This window comes from Acanthochromis polyacanthus, chromosome 21 (assembly GCF_021347895.1).
Source record: "Acanthochromis polyacanthus isolate Apoly-LR-REF ecotype Palm Island chromosome 21, KAUST_Apoly_ChrSc, whole genome shotgun sequence".
In the NCBI taxonomy this organism is placed as follows: Eukaryota; Metazoa; Chordata; class Actinopteri; family Pomacentridae; genus Acanthochromis; species Acanthochromis polyacanthus.
Genome location: NC_067133.1, coordinates 24494674 through 24518694, shown reverse-complemented (window position 1 = coordinate 24518694; position 24021 = coordinate 24494674). Strand labels below are relative to the sequence as shown.

The 24021-nt window shown below is 38.3% G+C and overlaps 1 protein-coding gene across 1 annotated transcript; it reads right to left on the bottom strand.

Annotated features, from left to right (window-relative positions):
- Nucleotides 1-696: 696 nt before the first annotated feature.
- On the bottom strand, nt 697-23873 carry slc17a7a (solute carrier family 17 member 7a). Its single transcript, XM_022207493.2, has 13 exons — nt 23704-23873; nt 13169-13421; nt 12014-12132; nt 11737-11851; nt 11567-11654; nt 11252-11338; nt 9826-9968; nt 9537-9686; nt 8210-8342; nt 6400-6510; nt 4017-4144; nt 3842-3911; nt 697-3748 (listed from the first exon to the last, which is right to left on the bottom strand). The coding sequence occupies exons 1-13, from the start codon at nt 23763-23765 to the stop codon at nt 3453-3455; spliced, it is 1755 nt and encodes a 584-aa protein (XP_022063185.1). The 5' UTR covers nt 23766-23873; the 3' UTR covers nt 697-3452.
- Between the last annotated feature and the right edge of the window lie 148 nt (nt 23874-24021).

Below are 24021 nucleotides of genomic sequence, written 5' to 3'. Positions count from 1 at the left end.
AAGAGTTGTTTTGATCAATATAGTCAGAGTCAGTGTTCAAAGATAGTTTTTACTGCCCCTGCTGGTCATCATTGTGTATTGCAGGTTTAAGTTCCAGTTGATCCGTGCACCACTGTAACAAATCTGGCAAAGCTGCATCTATGCAGGCAACACTTTTGCTAAATTCTTTCAAAAATAAAGACCAAACTAAAGCACTAGAAATAAACTAGCACAAATGAATATAAATTATGATGACATGAGGATTAAAACTTTAAGAATTTAATTTAAGCTCTCACAGAAACAGAATGTGATGACTGTTCTAGACACACACACACACCCACACACACACACACCCACACACACACACACACACACACACACACACACACACACACACACACACACACACACACACACACACACACACACACACACACACACCAGGCGTGATGCTCCACCCTCTGGTCCATCATCCTCACTTCCGCTGTCTGTGACGTCCATGTTGCTCCCTCACTCTCCCACTGAGTGCATCTGCTCTCCGATCTAATCTTTGCCTAAATTCACTGAGATAATCCTGCATCCATCTGTCCTGAGAAAAAGACAAAGAACTGGTATTGTGCTCATGATGTAAAAAAAATTCAACACTAATTTACTGCGTCATCATGCTGCAGGTGACAAATCCTGACAACATGATTTTGCTGAAATATTGACATCATCTTAAATTATGTAAATTTTATTATACATAAGGTTATCTCACATGTACATTTTTATACACAAAATACCTTCCACATATTTGCATGTTTAAATAAGATAATTTCCTCTTTTTTAAAGTTTTTTTTTACATGATTCCCAGCAGGTATCCACACATTTCATCAAGAGGGAGGAGGACAACATTGGAACAGCCATAAACTGAGACAAAGATGAAGCTTGTTTAAAGTTACACTGATACAACACTTAAAAATGAAATTGATCACAGGAATAATCATTCATGTCTTTAAGACATTTCATTCAACGCAAACTGGTAATTTGCTGTATTCACTTTTTTTTTTAAATACTTTGACACATTTTACTTTTAAACCCTCATTTGGATCAAATACAAATCCCTTTAACATTCCAGCAGTAAATTTTTTCTCACAAATGTGATCTGAAAGAGAGCCATCTGTAAATGTCCTTTCAAAGTTAAAAATAAAGGACTGTGTGTTGGCATGACCTGTGAGTAGATGTGCAATGCAGGACTTGTGTGCGTGTGTGTGCATGTGTGTGGACGTGTGTGTGTGTGTCCATGCACATGTTTGTTGTTGGAGTCTGTTGGTTCTATGTTCTGTATGTGCAGGTGTAAAGAGTTGCACTGTGCAACCTGCACAATAGATCCTCTCCTTTTTGAGCTCTCTCTCTCCAAAACTCCATTTCCCAGCTGCCACCAGTGTCTTAAGGAGCTGATGTGATTGGCCATGATACTTACAAAATTAAAACATCCTCTGATAATATCTCTTAAGAAATTCCTGCTAATCCCACCCATGTGCACCACGGGCACTCCCTTCACTGTTACAACTACGTAAATGCCAAATAGTGTGTCACTGCTCCCTCTGCACACTGTGCACTTGACTGTGCTTGCATGAAATCTGCACCCTGTGTTTGTGTGTAAAAGAAAAAAAGGGCTGGCGAGCTACTGCGGCGCTCTGCTCATTAAAACATGCTCACCGCACAATGTTTCAGCACCTGCACCCAACACAACGGAGCACGTGCCGTCTCACACACACGCACACAGAAAGTCTGAAAAGCTCCACCAACTGTGACATGACGGATATTTCATGTAGCTGCTAAAGACGCGGAAACAGCAGCAACAAGGGTTGAAGACAGTAAAAGGCATGAATGGACCAGCTTGTGGTATGGCCTGGAAATATTACAACTATTGATCCATGCTGGTTAAACTGTGGAACAGCAAAGCATCACACTCTACTTGTCCCCCTGGGCCACCTCTCTGATGGGACGCCACGTAGAAAGTCACAAGTGTCAGATGATTACACTCATGATAGGCAAGTAGTGACCCATGATCCTGGCTGGACGTGACCTAGTTCGGTCAGACCCAGGTGAGATTCAGTGAGACGCCACATGCAGCTTTGTGTTCAGAGTCAAGCACACGCCTTTGCACACTCACATGAAGGGGAGGTCGCTTTAACAGAGGACTGACACAACATCTAAGCACCTTTTTTCCTTACATGATCGATTCTCACGACAAAAATGCAACCACCACATGCAAACAAACTTCAGTGATGCACATCTTCTCTTGCATCTGGACAAAATTATCTATTAGTGGCGACACTCATATAAACACACAAATTTTCACTTTGTGTGTCTTGTATCACACAATCAGTATGATTTTGACTCAGTCTGAGGGCTTAAGTGTTAAAACTGAAGCCCCAAACCAGCTTTTCCAGCAAAAAAAACAAACAAACCAAAAACTACTTGCATGGCTCACATAAAAATTTAAATACAACACAATGCCAGTGGCTTGAACAAGTTGCTGTTCAGGCAAAAGTTCCCCACACAGACACAGACACAGACACACACACACACACACACACACACACAGACACAGACACAGACACACACACACACACACACACACACACACACACACACACACACACACACACACACACACACACAGAGAGACACACAGACACACACACACACCCATACACACGCATACTGTGTTTTTCTATCATTGTGGGGACATACCATTGACTCCCATTCAAATCTAAACCCTAACCCTAACCCTAAACCTAACCTTAACCCAGACCAAAACATTGCCTAACCCTAAAAAAACGTTTTTGCACTTTTACTTTTTTCAGTAACAACAACATGGCAAAGAAAACACTGTTTCCCCTCATGGGGACCCAAATGAGGTCCCCAGAAGTGACATTGTTTTCGGTTTTCCTACAGTTGTGGGGACATTTGGTCCCCACAAGTATAGCCAGCACCTGACCACACACACACACACACACACACACACACACACACACACACACACACACACACACACACACACACACACACACACACACAGTGATGTTGTGGAAACAGAACTCCTGACCAATCACAACTAGCTCAGGAGCAGGAAGGAAATCTGGGCGGTGAGTTCAGATTTTGCAGATAAATACTGTGTGTGTTCATGTATGTGAATAACTCCAACATCTGCATGCACATGGCTACACACAGACACACACACACAGACACACACACACAGACACAGACACAGACACACACACACACACACACACACACACACACACACACACACACGCGTGCACGCGCACAATGGATTGTACCAGATGCATACTTTTGACATGTGCAAATTGTAAATGCACACAGCAGGTCCTTTAAGTACAGCAGTGACTCCCCTACAATCCCTTTCCAAAAACAATCTTCCTCTTTCTTTTTTGTGTTATTTTTTGTGTCATGTCAGTCGTCTATGTCAGCGTCTTCTCCTCTTCTCCTTCATACATGTAGGAGTTGTATCCAGGCGGCTGCACGTACTCCTCAGACTTATCCCAGTCTGTCACCCATCCTGCCCCGGCTCCTGCTCCTCCTCCTCCTCCTCCGTTGGACCCGACCGCCTGTTGGCTCATGGCGCCGTACTGCCCACCTCCACGGTAAAGCTCCTCTGTCTCATTGGCCAGTTCATCCTCATCGATTATACCACACTTCTCCTCACTTGTGTCCTCTATGTCTGCCCATGGCTGCTTCTCTCCTGATGCAAAGATTCCTGGTGAGAAAAAAAACAAAACAAAACATGTTTAGCATCAAGAATGAAGATTGTCTGAGCAGACATGTGTTGTCAAACACTATAAAGTCATACCATAGAAGATCACTCCTCCATAATGAACAAGGGAAGCTATGAGGAAGACGCCCTGCCACTCCTCGCGTGTCTGAAATGATGAAACAAAACATTTGAATATACAGTAGGAGAGTTAAAGAACATACATGTACATTTTGACTTCAATATGTTAAATTGAGAAAATTCAATAGATCACCTTGTGTTTGGTCATGGCTCCCACTATGAGAGGACACACCATTCCAGATAATGTTCCCACTCCGTTTGAAATTCCCATCAGTATGCTGGCGTATCGAGGGGCGATATCCAAGTGATTCACGTTAAAACCTGCACGAAAGAACACATCAGTTCAGGAGTAGATAAAAGACAAAAACACTGAAAAATACTGCAGAGTTTAAATCACAGTTTATATTCACTCAGTTATTTCAGACATATAAATGCAGATGCTCCATTAACCTGGAGTTATATGTCCAGCAGGCATTTGAGATCTGCTCACATCTTCGGCATCCTTTCATGTTTAAAACCTCATAAATCAAGATTCCTTCTGTTGATTATTAAAGGTTGGAGATGTTTTTCAACAGTGGACTGACCACTTTCTCTTATTATTTTGAATTGTACCCCATAAATTAAGCACTTTCTCTAACAATTTAGGATTTCTGTACCATAATTTTTACATTTTAACAGCCCTAACTGAAACCAAAAATGGCTCATCGCCATGATACCCTATAGGGGTGTCAAGGTCATTTTAGTTCAGGGGCCTCATACAGGCCAATTTGATCTTAAGTGGGTTGGAGCAGTAAAATCACAGCATAATAACCTAAAATTACTAATGTTTCCTTTTGTTTTAGTGTAAAAAACTACAGTCTGAAAATGTTCACACTTAATGAAATATATTTTTACAAAACAGTATGAACAACTTGAAATTTCAGAAGAAAAATAAGCTCAATTTCAACAATATTATGCCTCATTTTATCATTTACATGCTACAACTTACAGATCAGTGTATCTAGAACTCAACAATATAGTATTTTCTTTTTGGATCAAAACAACTTGTCAAGATCTAGAAAATATTTGAAATTTATAGTTTTACATGTTTACAATTTGCATTTGATGTCTTCTCTGTAATTTTTACTCTTTGCAAAGTCGTCCCACATGTTTGACACCCCTGCCCAAGAAGAATCAAATTTTAGTCCACAAAGAACATTTGAGTACGATGTTCTTTGAAGTTACCTCCAAAAGTACCTCATTCATAGACCCACCAGGGTTCTATCAAGTTTTTCCTTTTAGCATCTTTAACGGCGCTTTACAGAACTTTTAGCAAAACTAGGTTCTTTAAGGAACCATTTTCAGGATTGTTCTGCGTTGGTCCAAATGTTTTATCTTTAAAACACCTTTGAAGCAGAATCAGAAATACTTATTGATCCCTGAGGGGAAATTGCTTATGTCAAGGTTGCTCTCATTCAGAGTCTTAGGAAAATAAACTGTATCAAAAAATATGGAAATAAACATAACATATTTCCTAAAATACGAGCAAAAGTAGAGAAAGGTTAAGGATAAAATGTAAAATGTGCGATAAAAAAGTGATATACAGTGTAATATATAGTAATGGATGTAAGAATCTGCAGCATTTCTGGCTCTCTTCATTATAATCCATTTGAAAATTTAGGTTCTCGACAGAAGAACATATTATAAGATGCCAGTTTGGAAAGTTGTGACATTTCTCACTGTTTTTCTCACTGTTACAGACCAAATGATTAATTAATAATGAAAATAATTGTCACCCGCAGCTCGAATTTTTTACTCCTACCCACCACAAAACCAAACAACTATTATGAAACCTTTAGTACTTTAAAGACCCTCATAACAATATTCTGAGAGTAATAAAAGGGAATCAATGAGGGGAGAGCTATACTGTTGGGAAATAACACTTGTTTGCCCATGTGATTGATGCCAGACAATGTAATAATTGCGTAGTAACAGTAGGGTAGTGGTTAGCACTTCTGCATTGCAGCAAGAAGATCCCTGGTTCAAATCCCAGGGTGAGCCTGGGATCGTTCTGCATGGAGTTTGCATGTTCTCCCTGTGCATGCGTGGGTTTTCTCTGGGTACTCCGGCTTCCTCCCACAGTCCAAAAATATGTTGAGGTTAATTGATTACTCTAAATTGTCCATAGGTGTGAATGTGAGAGTGATTGTTTGTCTGTATATGTATTCCTGCGACAGACTGGCGACCTGTCCAGGGTGTCCCCTGCCTTCGCCCGAGTCAGCTGAGATAGGCTCCAGCACCCCCCTCGACCCTAGTGAGGATAAAGCGGTGTATAGAGAATGGATGGATGGATGGATGTTTCGTCTGTAGATGATTTCATTTTTTTCCATTTTTTCTTTTAGCAGTATAAGAGCTGAGGTCTAAAAATAAGATATCAGTGTTGTGTGAGAGTTTTATACCACTTGAAACTTCAGGACGTTCTCTCAAAATGTCACATCGCACCTTTAAAATACATATTGCAAATGTTAAATAACTCTATCCTTCATGGTATTAAAAGCCGTACAACAGATCAGTCACTTGTTTGTAACATCCCCTACCTGAGATAGCAAACCCGCTAAAACCCACAGCGAGGACCAGGAAAGAAATGGCAATGCCTTTAGTGTGAGAGTATCCGACCACCAGCAGCAGGGTGGCCTCCATCCCAAAACCTGAAAAACACATCAACAAATCAATATGAAATGATAAAACAATGAAACAGCTTTAAACTCTGTTGTAACAATTCATCAACGATTCTTTGCATCATTTGTTTATGGACAAATTGATATAACCATTAAATAGTGCTAAAATATCAATGTGATTCTAATACTGGCAGCTGCTGCACTTCAAACGCTCCAAATGCCAGTTGCTGAGTAAAAGGTGTCACACAATTGATGTTATTTAATGATGATACCTCAAATTTAAGGAGAATTGTTAGACTGAGACAGACTATTGCCATCTAAGTCTAATAATCATCCTTAGCTTTGTAAGACCTTAGCTTCGGTTGGGCTTGGATTTTAGATTTCTTCTAGCTATTTGGGATAAGAAGTAACCAATAAATATAATAATAATAATGCTAATAATAATGCTAATAATAAAAATATAATCAGCTATGATCAGATTATTTTATTTATCATATGTTATTATATTTAGATTTTTGTTATTATTATTATTATTATTATTATTATTATTATTATTATGACTAATACACTCTTTTTGGAAAAAAAAGTCCACTTATGTAGATGCCAGCTGTTAGAAGGTTAAATTTGATTATTACAATCATTAGCAAGAAAAGCATTCAGAGAGCACAGTACTCTGCCAAATCTGCTCAGTCATTGTATCATTTCAGACCGCTGAAATCTTGAAAAAATTCGTGGCAGAAATCACAGCAACACAGAATGTATCCATTTAATATAGACGTACCCACAAACAAAATGACCTTGCGCTGAGCACAGGCGTGTGTATCGGATGTGTATGTTATGTACGGATGCCGAATCACGTGACCTAAATATGTAGCGGGCGGAGGGAACCGATGGGACTCGGAAACACCTCCACAATTTAATCAAATGTTCCTTGTATCATTTCCGACAGATTAGTTTTGTAGCTCGATTGCAATCATGGGATCGTCAGCAGGCAGCTGGCGTATTGTTCACTTGTTGTCATGGTTACAGTGACACTGTGCCGCTATCTCGCAATGACACAGAAATCTTTAACAAATCCGTCGATCCAGACTATAAGTCAACATCTCTGCCAAAATCTAATCAGTTGGTCTTTGTGTCATTTCTGGCCTTTCCTGAAAATTTCATCCAAATCTGCTAGTCCATTTTTTTGTAATATTGCTAACAGACAGACAGACAAACAATCATCACATAACTCTGCCATTCCTGGGCGGAGTAGTGCGTTAATATATAGAATATCTTTATTCTTTCAGAATGCTGCTGTTTTGCTTTAATATTATTAACATGCTCTCTCTGTTTTTTTTATGTTGTTTTATCGACAGCAAAGATAAAATGACATCTTGATTTCTACCTGATGACGAAATGAAGACAAGTTGGCAATAATGCACATTTCTGGACGTCTTAAAGATGCAACTTAAGTCGAATTCAGTTCAAATGTTTACTTTATGTCTCTCTGAACAGTCATGTAATTCTCTCAGATCCTCTCTAAACCCAGCATGAATGAAAGTTCTATTGATCTCAATCAATAGTTCGTCTTCTACACTGAACACGTGCTTCTGAATCTATACCTCAAACACACATGTGATATCACTCTGAGTTTGATTTGCATGAATCCATTCAGTTTCTGCTTCAACACCACCTTGAGCTATCTCCTCTCATCAAACTTCTGTCCTTTTATGTCCAACAGTCTCACCTCCACAGTTCATGAGCTTCCTGACATTGGTGGTGGACATCAGGTTGTGGGTTCTTAGGTAATCCGCCAACTGGCCGCCAACAGGCACAATGATCGTCATGACCAGATGGGGCAAAGCTGAGACCATCCCCACCTGAAAGGGAAACAGAATGTAAGTGACAAACACACATACAGGAATAATGTCACTGCTACCACTAGACGATGAAGGACGCTGATGGATTGAAAAGATTCAAAAACAGATTAAATACATCTTCTCACTGAAGCTAAAGTTGTTTTACTGACAACAGTATGACAATCTGCATAATAATATGAGTCTGATTAGTTATTGTGGATTAAATGGCGACAAAACAACAAAGAAAAGCTATTAAGAGTTCAAACAAAGAATGTACCTGTTTCAAGAAGCCTGTACAGAAATCAATGAGATAATTCACCAAAGATATTGATTGTGTGATTTATGTCCCACCTCTCACTTTCAAAAAATGTAATCTGCTGAACTGGTTAACATCCATCCAATCATGATGTTGAAGACACGTCAGTGTGTTGTCGTCAGGTATGTTTAGTAGAAGCACAACCAGTGTGAGAGAAAATGTGTTTAAAACCTTATTTATGAGACAAAGTCACCAAACCTCTGAACAGCATTTATCAGATTTTGATTGTACACAAATCTGGCAGCAAAGGGGCCAGAAAAAATACAGGTAAATACTATAACATTAAAAACAGCAGCAACAAAATACAAACAAACAAACAAACAAAAGTGCTGCCTTCATGACACGGCCCCAGATAAGCAGAAGAAAATGGATGGATGCTATCAAATGAGAGAAAAATATTCCCCCAAAATAGCAAAAGCTTTGTTGTACTTTTCTATAGAAGATGAATTATTGTTCTTTCTTTCTTTACATTTTTACTTCGCACATAAAAAAATACAGAACATATATAGATTAAGCGAATTTCTACAATCTAAAGGAGATTTTTTTCAGGGTTGTACATCTTCAGGTGCTCAGTAATGATTCCTTTTATCTCCCGGAAACTAATCATAAAATTTGAGTGTGTTACACTTTAGTGGTAAAATCCGGTCTGTTTCAACCTCATTCTCAAAATAAAAAATTGCTTCTTCTCCTGCTAGTAATTTTCCACATGTGATCTCTGTTTGTAGACCTTTGGAAAATATGAATCACTCAAAAATATGAATGATCGGGAAAACTCACTGGAATGGCTCTTCAAATGAAATGAAAATGCTTGAGATGGTGAGTGCAAACATGATAACAAGAGCAGGGATGTTGTGTCAAACCGAAGCTTCTGCGGGGAAAGTCTGTTCATGTGATCTCACCTTGCTGATCTCGAAGCCAAACACTTCTTCAAAGTAGGCCGGCTGGCTGATGAGCAGCAGGTAGAAAGTCCAGCTTCTGCAGAAGTTGGCCACGATGATGGCATAGACTGGCATCGAAGTGAAGAACTGTCTCCACGGGGTTTTAAATTTCTGTCACCAAAAGTAATAAGATATTAATGGGATCCACTGAGGAGACTGATCGAGGAGCAGAGAGTCAGCTTAGTGTGTGTGTATTCAGATATTCTGTTATATTTGTCACTGTTTGATTGGACATTATTTAACACCGTACTTGGAGAGGATTGAGAAACGATGCAGACTCTCCAATTGCCTCTTCGATGTATTTCCTCTCCTCTGGTGTGATGGTGGGATGAGCTGCAGGACTCTCATACGACACCAGAACCCAGAACAAATACCAAAATATCCCAAAGCTGCCTGAGAGAGGAAGAAAGAGAGTGGAGGAAGAAGAAGAACAGTTAAATATAATAGCAAGAGAGAAAGAGAGAAAATTAATTAAAGCTACAGAGAGACTATAAAAAAAAAATCCAATAAATGACAGGGAAAATATTGGCACACATTGGAACAAACTAAAATTTGTAAAAATGCAGATTTTTAATGAAGGCATTTATATAATTTTGATCTGTTTTTTCTTTTTTCTTTTCTATAGTCAACATGTTGAATATAAACTTTATTTCTGTGATTTTATGAGATATTATCATTTACAGAGGTTATCATTTGTTTTCTTTGTCATTTATAATTTTTAACAATTTTTTTTACAGTCAGCATATGCACTTTAATTCTGTGATTTTACTAAATATTATCTGTAACATAAAGTATTTACAATTTTAATTTCCTGTTGCAATAACATAATTTGTCTGTTTATTTTTTTTATTTATTTTAATAGCCAACATGTAACTATAAACTTTTTTTCTGTAATTATATTTGATAATATTTGTAGTTTAATAGATTAAAAAATACTTAAAAATTTTAAAATCCTCAATATACATCATTTGTCTGTCAAATATCTCTAAAAATAGGTAAAAAAATTTTTTCCTGATTTTTGATTTAAACATATAGTAAAAGTGGAGTAATTTTATTGTTATACACTGTGAACGAACAAATTACTGTTTTGGCTTGTATATTTTATTCTTTTATTTAATCTTTTTTATTTTAATAGTCAACATGTAAATAAATACTTTTTTCTTTTAATTTTGCTAGATATAATTTGTAATTTAACAGGGATGATTTGTAAATTAACCAGGATTTTATATTTTTAGTTTTTTACCATTTTAAAGTTCCTAAAACACATAATTAATCGATCAAATAATGCCAAATATATGTAATATAATATTTTTGTTGATTTAAATGCAATAAAAATCTAGCAATTTATGGTCTCACATTGTGGAAAAACGAATTACTATTTGAAAAAAAATCAGATTTTTGATGTGGATGTTATGTGCAGTTTTGGCCAGTTTTTTTATAGTCAACATATAAATTAATAACTTCTCTCTGCAATTTTACTAGTTATATTTACTATTAAATTCAGAAACTGTAATGCTTTTAAAAAAGTACAGTTTACATATTAAGATAAGGTAAGATAAGTTAAGATGAGATAAGATAAGGTAAGATAAGATAAGATATTCTTGACTGAACAATCACTGAGTAAATTTACAAGTACTGAATAGGGCAGTAATGAACACATATTTGAGGATACTAACCATAAACATAAAATACTGAAGGCCACCCAGTGTATTGCACCAGTATCCCAGCTAAAGGCATTGCCACCACTGCCCCTGCATAGGATCCTGACAACACACACACAAGGACATAAGGAAAGCATAAGTTTTGCACTGAAATGTTTTATATTCTCATGAGTCTGCATCTTTAACTCTGGAGCAGCTTCTAGCAGTTCCAGCTTCACAAACTTATGTTCAAACCCTCAGAGCTCAACTCTAGAGGAGATTCCAAGTTTCTGCAGATGTTGTAGAAACTGAATTTTGGCGAAACGTGACAATAAAGTGTTTGAACTTTACCACAAAAGGCCGTTGTGGCTAATCGACTTCTCTCAAGAGGTGGCGCCCACTTTGCCCAGATCCCGTGGCAGGCTGGGTATGAAACACCCTGAAAGGACACAAAAGAGTCAGAGAAACACTCACGTTTGCAGGACACATCTTAGACAGAGTCACTCAGACACATACTGTACCTCGACAAGACCCTGGCATATCCTGACAAGTATGACGCAGCTGTAATGGCAGCGAGCGGCAGATGGAATCAGCATGTTGAGCGTGGATGTGGCCACTATGGCGAAACCAAACACTCTGGAAATGACAAAAAAATGAATAAACATATGATGCAGTGATAGAGGGATTGCGTGCTGTTTACTGGTGCTTCTGCAAACATGAACTTTACATATTTTTGCTTGGAAAATGATCAAAGTGAATGCTGAAGTCCACATAACAGATCTGTCTGAAGATATTAACCTGTTGGCGGCAAATTTTTGACATATAAAGCCACCCGGGATCTGTGTGACGATGTAGCCCCAGAAGAAGGAGCCGTGGATCATCCCCACCGTCTCAGGGTCCCAGGTGAACTGTGCAGCCTGGAAACAAGAAAATATAGGATTTGAGTCAGTTATTTTAAAACAGAGATCAAGAAGAATTGTGTGTAGAAGAAGTTTGGGGTCACCCAGACAGTTTCAAGTTTTCCATAAAAACTCACACTTTTATTCATGTGCTAACATAATTGCACAAGGGTTTTCTAATCATCAATTAGCCTTTCAACACGATGTAACACAACATAGCATTAGAACACAGGAGTGATGGTTGCTGGAAATGGGCCTCTGTGCCCCTACGTAGACATGCCATTAAAAATGACTGTTTCCAGCTAGAATAGTCACATTAACAATGTCTACACTGGATGTCTGATTCATTTAATGCTATCTTCATTGGAAAAAAAATGCTTTTCTTTCAAAAATATGAAAAGCATTTTTCTAATTGACCCCAAACTTTTGAATGGTAGTGTATATCCTTCTAATTTTGTCCTTTCTTGTCGTTCCTTTGCTTCTTAGAAACATTATATAATTCTGAAAATGAAGATCTAAAGTGATGGCTTGCTCACTTGTAAAGCTCAATTTATAATGAAATGTGGCCTGAGATGAGTGTGGAACAAACAAAGGGAAACAAGGGGATCCTCTAACAATACAAGCATCTCTGTAATTTCTGTTCTGCTACTTTATTTGTTTACTTATTTATTTGATAGAGACAGTGCACATTAATGAAGATCTATATAGACAGCAATAGATGCAAATATGCCAGATTTTAGCAACAATGCTAATTTACATTCGCAGACCCTATAGGCAGATAAAAAGAAAAACAGGAAAAATAAAAATAAACATAACAGTGAAACATACAATGAAACATAGGACAATAGGTCACAATAAAAGGACAATAGGTCACAACAAAAGAACAATAGGTCACAATAAAAGCACCTAAAAGTCAAGAAGTACACAAAGGGAAAATGGTTAAAAGACTGATTCGCTTTCAGCCACTGTTTAATGTGAGTTTTGAAGGTTTGTAATGTGGGACATTCCCTTATGGAGAGTGGAAGACTGTTCCAGATCATACTGGCCTACTTACCACCAGCACTTCCTTGTTGCCTTTGTAGACAGTGTGGTCATTGACCATGCTTACGATGGCCACTCCCAGGTTGCACCGGATACCGAAGGAGATGCAGAAGCCCAGGCCAGACAGGATGGCGATGATGTACCTCCTGGGCAAACCAAAGCAGGTACAGTCCACCACCGGCAGCTCCTTTTCCTCCACCAGCTCAGGACGACCCTCCGCTGACAACTCGATGGTTTCTCCATTCGGCTGCCGTTTCTCAATCAGCCTGAGAACAGACAGAGATTAGGAAATAATGTAGATCCAAACTTTTCATACCATATGTCTTATTGTTTGGAGGGTAAAATGCTCCAAAAGATATGATTCCAGTGATAAAAAATGCCGCCATAGTGGATTATTTGGAATTTCTTTGGGTTTAAACAGCAAAAAAAAAAAAGTAAGAAAAATGGTAAAAACATGGCAGCAAGTAAGTCAGAAAAGTCATTGAAAAAATGTAAATAAAGGCAAATATCTTATTTAAATCCAGTACAACTGTTTAATTTCATGGTCTTATGTGGTAAAAGAAAAAATTACTGTTTGTAAAATACATTTTGATGTGAACATCATGCACAAATAATAGCAAATGTTTGTCAAATAATTAAACACTTTAATGGTATTAAAGACAGTAAAAGCACAAATTCAGGCAATCAACTGCCATGCCATTCAGCGTAGGCGATCATTTCTCTCCATCTAATCCAGTCTTTTGCTGTCTGAATTAAAATGTGTAGCCATGATGTCCGTCCGTCTATCATTTTTATTCTCTGTCTACCTTGTCCTCTCTTCCCATTCATTTTTTCAGTTGTGACGACATATTCCAGGATCTCTTTCCTTATGATGTGTCCAAAAAATGTTGCTTCCCATTTCCTAATTTTGTTCAATCACGTACAATTTGTGTTTAGTAATTTTAAACGTCTTCATTGCTTATTCTGACCATATAAGACGCATGCTATAAGTAGCATGCATCTGTAAAACCACATCTCTGGTGCCATGATTTTGTTTGAAATCTTATTACTCTGGCAAAGAATGCGGTGGAGTTATGTGACGATCAGCGTACGTTTGTTTATCTGCTTGTCTTTGTGTGCGCAACATTACTCAAAAACCGAACAACGTATTCGGATGAAATTCTCAGGGAAGGTCAGAAATGGCGCATGGACCACCTGATTAAATTTCGGCAGTAGATTTTTGTGGCTTGTAGTCTGCATCCTCAGATTTGTTAAAGATTTTTGTAGCATTGCAAGATAGCATCACGGCGTCACTGTAACTATGACTACAAGTGAACACTATGTCAACTGCCTGCTGACAATCACATAATTGCGAGCCTACCACAAATCCACTGCTCTGGACTTATCAGGTCTTAATGCCGGAAATCATAATCATAATCATAATCATACATAAACTCAGCAGCCTTGTAGGAGTACTGCACTGTCTGACTGCTTTTCTTGTCATGTTCCAAGATTCCCATTCATACATCAGAACTGGTAGAATGTACCATCTGAGAGCCCTCTTATGGATGCTAACAGCTATTTTCTTATTTGTCAGTGTATTTTTCATTTTCATAAATGTTGTTATTGCCAGTGCCACTCTACATCTGATAGCTGTTGCACACCTCCCATCTGATGTCATCCATGAACCGAGATATTTCAAATGATGAACCTGCTTCAGTATTTCTCGGTCTAATTCTAAGTTACAGGTTGGGATGACATTTTTCTTTTAAACTACCAATACTTCTGTTTTCTTTTTGCTTAGAGACAGACCAAGCTTTTGGCTCCCTATATTAATTATAGATACTATGGTTTGAAAGTTTTCACACTATCAACATTGTGTCATCTGCATAATGTATATTATTTATCTTATGACCTCCGATGGATACTACCGGTAAGCCTTGTGTCGTCCTCATGATGTTTTCACTGTACACGAAGAATAAGTCAGGAAATAGCACACATTTCTGTCTGAGTCCTTGCTTTATCGGTTGTTCTTCACCAATTTCATTGTTTAATCTCACTGCTGCACTTTGTTGCCAATAGAGATTTTTTCATCATTTCTAAAAAATATTTTTTCTGATTTAAATATAGTGAAACAGTAATGTATTTACCAATTAAACATTGTAAAAGAACAAATTATGCTTTATAAAAATTAAGATTTTTGATGTGGACCTTAATTATACCTAAATGAATATTTTTCCTATCTATCCTGTTTAATTTACTAATACTATTACTAATGAAATAACAGTAAATTGTTCAAAAAATGTACTCAGAAAACTGTTTAAAAAATTATATTTTTAACAGTGTGATGATTTACTTGGCAAGGAGATAATGTTGGAATCACACGCATAGTAATATAATTTAATGTAAGCAAATTCAGTTAAACATTTCCCTTTAAAGAAATTCAGAGAGACATGTGGGGAGTTTTAAAAGAAATTTTAAAAAGCGACACATGGGAAACATGGAGGCCTGGTGCCTGCAAACATCTTGCAGTATGACAATGATCACATTCATCATTTTTCACACACATTCTGCCTACACCACCTGGAGTTACTGTGCAGATTTTCCAGTCTTTGTCTTCCTTTCATAGACTCCCTCTTCTCTCCCTCACACACCTCCAAGCAGACTTCATGCACCACCCTGGGCTCTTGTCTGACTCACTGTGTCCCAGTGAGTGGAAGCAGCTGTCACTTGCCGAAGAGCCACGACTGCAGATTCCCCCAGCGTCCACTCCTTTGGGCCACCTGGAACCTGCCGCCATGCTGGTGCTGCTACAATGAGATCTATCCCAACATTGCCACCAAACAGACAGGCTTTTGTGTCGATGCTGCTGGATTGTTCAGTGTGCACATTGAAAGAAGTGAAATGTATGAATTCTAACTACGTCATTTAGATGGAATGCTTCACAAACCATACATCAGTTTGCAAATGTGGATTGTGTTGATTGACTGAACAGGGGAGTTTCATAGAAAAGCAGAAGCTTTTACAGCGCAATGAACTGCAAAGAGGCAAGGTAATCAATATTTCAAGTGGTATACTCACATATACAATCATTCCATCATCTGTCTAAAATGTCTTTTGTCAACTAAAGAGCTTGATGATTTTTCTTTTATTTGCTTAAATTATTCCGTTTTTCCTTAAGGAGAACAAAATTTGTTGTTATTTTTGGCTTTTGATCAATACGCATGAGACCATTTCATGTTGAGGGTCATTTTTAAAAATTTTTTTCCACAGGAGTCAAACAGAGAAGTCAGAAGAGCAGCCATCTGTGTGTTACAACCTCCAAATTCTCAACAACAATAACCCCACCATGCAGGTAAGATGTAGCCACGCGTTCAATCAGACACAGTGTCAGTTTCCAGTGTACATATATGTTTTATGTGACTGCGCAAATTCACAGCAAAGCACACTCAGCCGTCCACCTTCCATCAGGCTGATCCAGTTAGTCAGTGAGCTGTAGAATTATGCACAGAAACAGAAACAATCACCACGAGGGTTTCACTGCTGCATATTGAAATAAAAAGGTGTTACAGATTTGGGCTTCGATAAGTTCTCCTGTTTCCCCATCCTAAAAAACTTCACTTATTCCCTCACGCTAACACGAGATGAGCCAGACTCTGACTGCGGTTAATTATTGATGTGTTTTTTGAGTCATATAAATAATTCACTCCGGCTTTTGCACCATAATCTGTCACTATCTATCTATCTGTTGGCTTGTGCATGTGGTTTCCCTGCATGTACACTCTGTCTCATCCAGGCAGCCGTTACATTTCTTAGTTATGCTCATGGATTCTGCTCCCTCCCCCCGTTTGCACACAGCAGACTAATCTCTTTATACGTCCATGCAATCAGTCAACAAACAAATAGCAGAATTTAAGAAAATATGCCAGCATAATAATGCATAAATTAAACATGCATTCACAATGACAAATTTTACTTAAAAAAACCAAACACAAACGACAACAGAAAATACTTTAAAAAGTGACAATTTGGAATTTGTAAGAGATTACAGAGGCTGCATCCTCACTCCCTCTCTCTCTCTTTCTCTCTCTCTCTCTCTCTTAATCTGTCACTACATTCAGATTAGGATTACAAAAATGATTTACTTCCGGAAATGAATATGTACGGACCGAACAGTGCTGTGCACAGTTCAACAAGCTCCTCCCTCTATCACGACATACTGCTGAGTCCGTGCTGCCCTTTGATGCAACTTTTGAAATCTTTTATTGTATGATTCAAGTAAATAATCCGTATTCTACATTAAAATACCATCTGATTGACTCATACATGCAAACAATGTGTTAATTATTGCAGATTTTGTTAACTGTATTTGTCAAAACTTGCACTTGGCTCCACTAAAATTGTGACCAATCCTGTAATTCTAGGTGATAAGGGATCAAAAAGCATATAGTGCACATATTTTCTGTTGAATCAGTAGGCCACACTCACGCTGTCCTCTCTGTGCTGAACAAATGTGCTGACTCGCCCCCTGAGTGGAGCTCAGTATCCAACTTCACAGTTCGTGAAGGTTGCAGGAGGATCCTCATTAAGCATCAAGACAGATTGCAGCTTGACATCGACACATATGCTACCAGCTAACGAGGCTAGCCCACAGCAAAAGTGATCTTTAATTACGAGATGCTTTCTACTAAAAGGGCAACATTAACCCAGTGTGTGAGCGTGTACGCATCTGAAAATAGCTCTGATGTGGTGTCTTAAGGTGGAAGTGAAGGAGTTTAATGGCACTTTCAAGTTACAAACAAATGCAGTGATCTTGTGTGTGGCATGCTTGGCAAAAATGCAAAATTCCCGTGCAAGTAGAGGCATCAGACACAGAATAAAAGACAGTTGTTCCTGGTTGTTTGAATTCAGGTGAGGTTCATAGAACTGCGAGCTGATGGAGTTTCTCTTGTTAGTGCAGCAAGAACCTGATCGGTCTCAGCTGGCAACGATTAATGAGCGAGAGAGCATGAGCAGCCAGGAGTCCCGTGACCTCAGGCTCTCTGACAGATCACAATTACAATAGTAGCAGGCTCAGCGCAGACTCACACCTCCAACTCAGCTCAGATCTGTGATTTTCACATGAGCACAACATGCAAAGTCCAACTTGCAGCGTAAAAATGAAATTATAATCTGACACAAATACTTCAGAGCCTTTACACACCGCATTAGCATAAGTAAATATAACTAAAACAATGTTAACTTGCATTTCCATTTGAATAATATTAAATCTTAAGTACTGCGAATCATTACTCTTTTGTTGTATAATATGACATTTTCCTTTAAAAATCTCACCTGTACATGATAGAATTTGTGTAATATTATATATTTTTGTGCAACATTCATTTCTAATGTTTTATCGTTGCCTCTTTTATGTTTTATTATCTTTTGTAACGTCATATCAGCTTCTTAAAATGTTTTATTGTTGTTTTCTGTAAAGCACTTTGCAACTAGCCTAGCCGCGCTAGACCCAGCTCTGAAGACGCAAGGGTCTAATTACCCTCGGTAAGCCTCGAGGCTGGATGCTCCTAAAACTGGCCGACGAATCACCATGAAGTGTAGAGTCAGAAGGTGGGCGTAACTAAGTGACAACAGAGGTGCGACGATTCTGACAGAAACAACTGGAAACAACTAGCCTAGCCGCGCTAGACAACCCATGGCAACGAATTTAATTCTCTGCCAGGGTCGACAACAAAAACGACAACAGTCGTTGAGGTCCATTAGCACCTACTCTGAATAATCTTTCTGTTAACATGTCTGTAATATACTTGAGCTTCACCCATTGACTGTATAAATAAGGCTTCACCGAACTACCGCATCCTCTGATTTCCGGCGCTCTACGAACTACGTCAGCCTATTTGTTGCACTGATTGGTTGTATACCTACCCAATTGCTGCAGAGTGATTTGATAGACAACCTTTTAGCCCGCCTCCCTCCCTGTCGAGAGTTCCTAGACCCTTGCGTCTTCAGAGCTGGGTCTAGCGTGGCTAGGCTACTTTGCAACTCCAATTTTTTCATCATCATTTTTAATCCAAATTTGTGAAATTAGCGGATATTATGAAATTGAATTTGAAACAAGACATTTACTTTATTCTTACACTTGGCAAACAAATGTATTCATAATCTATACCCTAAAATTTAGGGATTTTTTATTTATTTATTTTTAGACTAAAACTAACATTTGACTATTAAACCTTTCTTTGGGAATATCAAACTCGCCCCTTTTAGTGTTTTATTGCCTTTTGTCATGTTTTGTCATGTTTTTAAAATGTTTTATTGTTGCTTTTTGCAAAGTACCTTGTAACTCTAATTTTAAATGTGCTATTAAATACTTATTACAATTATTAATTCAAATATTTGCAAAAAACAATGCACATTATAAATCCCTACAGCCCAAAGTGACATATCCATTAAGTTTATTTTATTTGATTAACATGAAAGAAAATCATTTAAAACCCAGATATTTATTTTATAGAAATTCACACATTTAATAATCTCTAACCACACATGTTGCTGCATTTTTGCTTGCAAAAGAAGAATAAACTAAAACTAACATTTGCTTCTTAAACTTTTTTAAAAAATAAACCTGTGTAATGTGAAATTTCTTCCATACTGTTTAATTCTTTTAGCACATTGCTGTTAAATTGTCAGTATTGTTGCCTCTTTATATGTTTTTTTTTTTTGCTTATTGTAAACCACATTGGAATTGAAATTTTTAAAGGTGCTCTAGAATAATTTGTCATAATAATTCTTTTGTAGAATTTGCAAAAATAAAAAGCACGCTATCCCAGAATTGCCTTAATTTCCTCAATACACTCTTATTCTTTTTTCACATTTGCTGTTAAATTGTCAGTTAATTTTTACAACATTGCCTTATTTGTGATTTGCCAAGTGATAAATTAAAACTGTGTCTCTCATGTGCTGCTCAGTCACCTGGGACTTTTGTTAGGCTGTATATTAAATCCACCAATTCACAGAGTACTCGGTGTAATCCTCTCATACGAGGATGATGAGAGATGGAGGCAGAGATGGTGAACGAGGTAAAAATATTACATAAGCCTCATCGTTATTTGTCCACATTTGCGTTTAGAACTGAACTTCCATTCTGCCGCATGTAAACCCTCATTTCAGCCCACCCGCTTAGTTTTTCTTCCCCAAATTCACCCTCAGGGGTTTTGAGGTATGTGTGGCATTCAACTATAATATTTTGTGGCTATTTTGCAGTTTTTGATAGCAGTGTCTCCCCCTTCCTTTGTGAGCCTCTCACTCTCCCTGAAGTGAACAGATTGGGTCTCGGTGGGACTGTGTCACCAAGGGAGACACCCTCCTCCCCATCCTGTCACAACGCTTTTTTTCCCTCTCACTCTCTCTCCTGTGGACACACAATGTTCAAACACCTACACGTGTGACCTTCATAGACGTATTATCTAAATACTTACATAGGATAACTCAGTCACCCTCTGAGTGATGACTGCATTTACACTCATGCAGAGACACACACACACTCTGATTCTCACTACATTTACCACAAATTATCAGTCAGAATAGAATCATGAAATTACATGTTAACATACAACTAAATATTTATTCTCTAGTTGTCAGTGTGCAAACAAGTGAAGCAGCATAAATACTGAAGCTTTACTTTCATCACTGCATTGCTGCCAATAAGCAGACATGCTGAGAGGCTGCAGCTGACTCTCCAAACTGCTCAGCTATGGCAGATCTGTGAAGACATTTTTAAAAAAGCTGTACATATTTAACTACTTTCACACACGACAATGCCTAAAAAATAGAGAACACAATCATAAGTCGCCTAACCATAGCTTTTTGGGGGCTTTTCAAATTAATTACATCTCCAGAAATGTTGTGTTCTCTCATAGGATTCACTGGATGATGTCTTTCCAGTGCTGTAGCGTTGTGCAAAGGTGACTAAGCTATGATAAACTGCTGATTGCGCACATTGCAAAAAAATTGCTCTAAATATGATAAACAACCCAGTGTAATTCTTAAATTTGTCCTCAAATATGTTACGTTGCATTTTTTCCTCTCTGCAGCCAGTTTTCTAAAGTAGCAACTATGATGTGAAATAATTACCGTTGTGCATCTCAGCATTGTTTGAATATTTTATTCAGACCACTTCTCAGAGGTTGTAACTAAAAAAAAAAAAAACTCCAGTGCAAGTAAAGTGGATTAAAAATGGATTACCTTCTATATTCTGCATTGCCTTCTGTGTAGTAAAGTCTTTTAATAAAACTAGCGTGGGGTATTTGTATGAGAATATCTGTGGAATACTACTGGTAACTTTGCAATCAGAACTGTATGGAAGAAACAGCTGCAGCATTATGTTTTATGCAGTGTGGTGGAGGAGCAGAAGAATGCATGAATGCATTCAGGATTTTTGGGCATTTATTTGAATTCGTAAAAGTAGAAACACTGGCGTGACCTTACAATGCTGAAGTTTATGCTTACCTAGTGGAGTTTAATATAGAAACAGGAGATGCATTCTGATGGAGAAAATGTTTAAATAATAGATGAACTCCTGGCTGCTTTCATCAGGAGGGATCACAGTTTTGTCTATGAGCTGGTGAGATTGCACACAGACATCTGCTTACACAATGCAGGGATGTCCTATGTTTTTGATGAGACATATTCACACATGCACGCCTTTATATATACACACACATGTGTTGCATAGCATACATTTTGCATCAATTTGCAGACAGTGTTCCCTTGTTCTTTGCTAACCACTGCTGGTGTGTAACACTGTGATGACATTAAACCAGAGGTCACTAGCTAAGCTGAGGAAACGCCCACTAAAACCAATCTGAATCCAATCCAACGCATCGCATCTCTCATAGCATCAGCTGTGTGCATGTATGGCTCTGCACCAGTAGCAGAGAAAAAGCCTGAGATTCGCATGTCTGTTAATCTGGGAGACCCCAATAGGCTGAAAGTTGTCTGTGCTGCTGTCTCAATGAAGGAAGGGTGGAGGAGGAGGAGGAGGAGGCAGCGGCTGGAGGAAGTGACATGGCCGGGATGGAGTGAGTGGGAGGGGAGAGTTTAGGGATTTGCATGGCTCGACAGCTGGACTGAAAAACAGGCTATTTCAGGATGGGATTTATACGTTTGGTTGCTACCTCAAATCCTGAGAGAGCAAAAGCTTAAAGCGATGGTTATTGCATGAGATTCTATCGGTGTCTTTAATCTCTCTTTTTTACTCAAATATTGTCAGCACACTGACCTGTGCTGCAACTTTTCTAATAATATGCAAATTATTCACACACATCCTGCACTTCAACACATTTTTTTAGTTATATGTGTTGACCTCTCCTTTTAGAATTCCCTTGGCACAGACATTAACTATTCTTTAGTAGAGTAATTGTGTATCATATAAAAGCTGCAGAAGTGAGACAGTAAAACAGCTTCTTTTAAATTATTTGCGGCTTCAACTCATATTCAGATATTGTTTTATAAGTTAATAAATTGTTTTGTCCAACCAAATGTCCACAGCCCAGGATATTCAATTTTTTACCATGTGACATTATTGCATGGCACAATTTTTGTCATTAAACTTCAAAAAGTGAAGTTGTAGAAGTTTTATTCCTTTGGTAAATTTCATGGCCCGGGTGTTTTTTTTCTTTCTTTTTTTTTTTGCCAAAGGTTGTCCAAAATACTGTAAAAGCTCAAATTTACACCTGAGATATTCATACATTGCATTATAAATACTTCATGTTGGAAAAATATGTGAAATAATGTCGAAAGTCACTTTGTACACGATAGATAGATAGATAGATAGATAGATAGATAGATAGATAGATAGATAGATAGATAGATAGATAGATAGATAGAAGTCAGGGTTTTGCCGGGTTACTTAGACTTTGGTTCCATCTGGCAACGCTCTTGTTCAGCTAGTTCGTGCCAATAACGCACGGAATCATTATGTAACCAGACTTTCTTACCATCTGAACCACCACTTTCAGCTTTACCAAATCTCACCAAAGCAAACAAACAAATATGGCAATAAAGCATCAAAACACATCGACAAAAATCCCCCCACTCTGGTTCTTTATGCGCACTAAAACGAGCTTTTTGCACTTTCGCTGCCTGGTTCCATCCCACTATCACACCCATGTTGGAATTTTGTTGTTTTAAAACGACGTTTCCTGCAATAATTTTTTGTTTTGCTTTTTCAAAATTACACATGATGTGAGAGGTAAATATTTTCCCCCTCACTTAACGCTTTTCAACCACTTCAGTGAATCCAAGCGCTCCACTGGGTGCTGCGCAAAGCTGGATCTGGATCGTGATATTTTGCGGCTTAAACCCAACAGTTGCACATCACTCCAATTAAAATAGGTAAGGAGCAAACTTTTTTTTTTTTTTTTTAAATGATCCAGTATAAAGTGTACGGTTTGAAGGAGAAGACGTGGGAACCCGCAGCACGACGCGTGGCTGTCCCGCAGAGGAAAAACGCGTAAAAACTGGCACAAGTCAGAGGTGGAGGCAGGAATATTAGAAATAGCTGCGTACCTGTGAATTTTTCCCAGAGTTTTGCCAGCGACCGCCTTAAACCTGTCTGGTCGGAACTCCATCCTTGCAGCTCCTTGACCCGGCCGGTGTGCTGATGTCCTGCGCGCCCTCCTGTCCTGCCTGAACGCGCACAACGCTCTCTCTCTCCCCACCCCTCTGTCTCCTTCCCTCTCTCTGTCTCATCCCTTCCCACTCGCACCAACCTTCACTTCCCTCCACCTCCAGACCCACACAGGTGTCTGTGGGCCTTTCAGGTGAAAAAAAAGTCACACAGCTTTTGTTTGTTCTCTATAAATGAATTAATTGTCCCTAGTTACA

Excerpts from the sequence above, each read along its gene's own strand:
- slc17a7a (XM_022207493.2), bottom strand. The coding sequence starts at position 23,765 with ATGGAGTTCCGACCAGACAGGTTTAAGGCGGTCGCTGGCAAAACTCTG. Across the intron at positions 11,655-11,736 it reads TATGCCAGGGTCTTGTCGAG|GGTGTTTCATACCCAGCCTG; the intron begins GTACAGTATGTG and ends GTGTCCTTTCAG. Across the intron at positions 4,145-6,399 it reads TAGCGGGTTTGCTATCTCAG|GTTTTAACGTGAATCACTTG; the intron begins GTAGGGGATGTT and ends TCTTTCGTGCAG.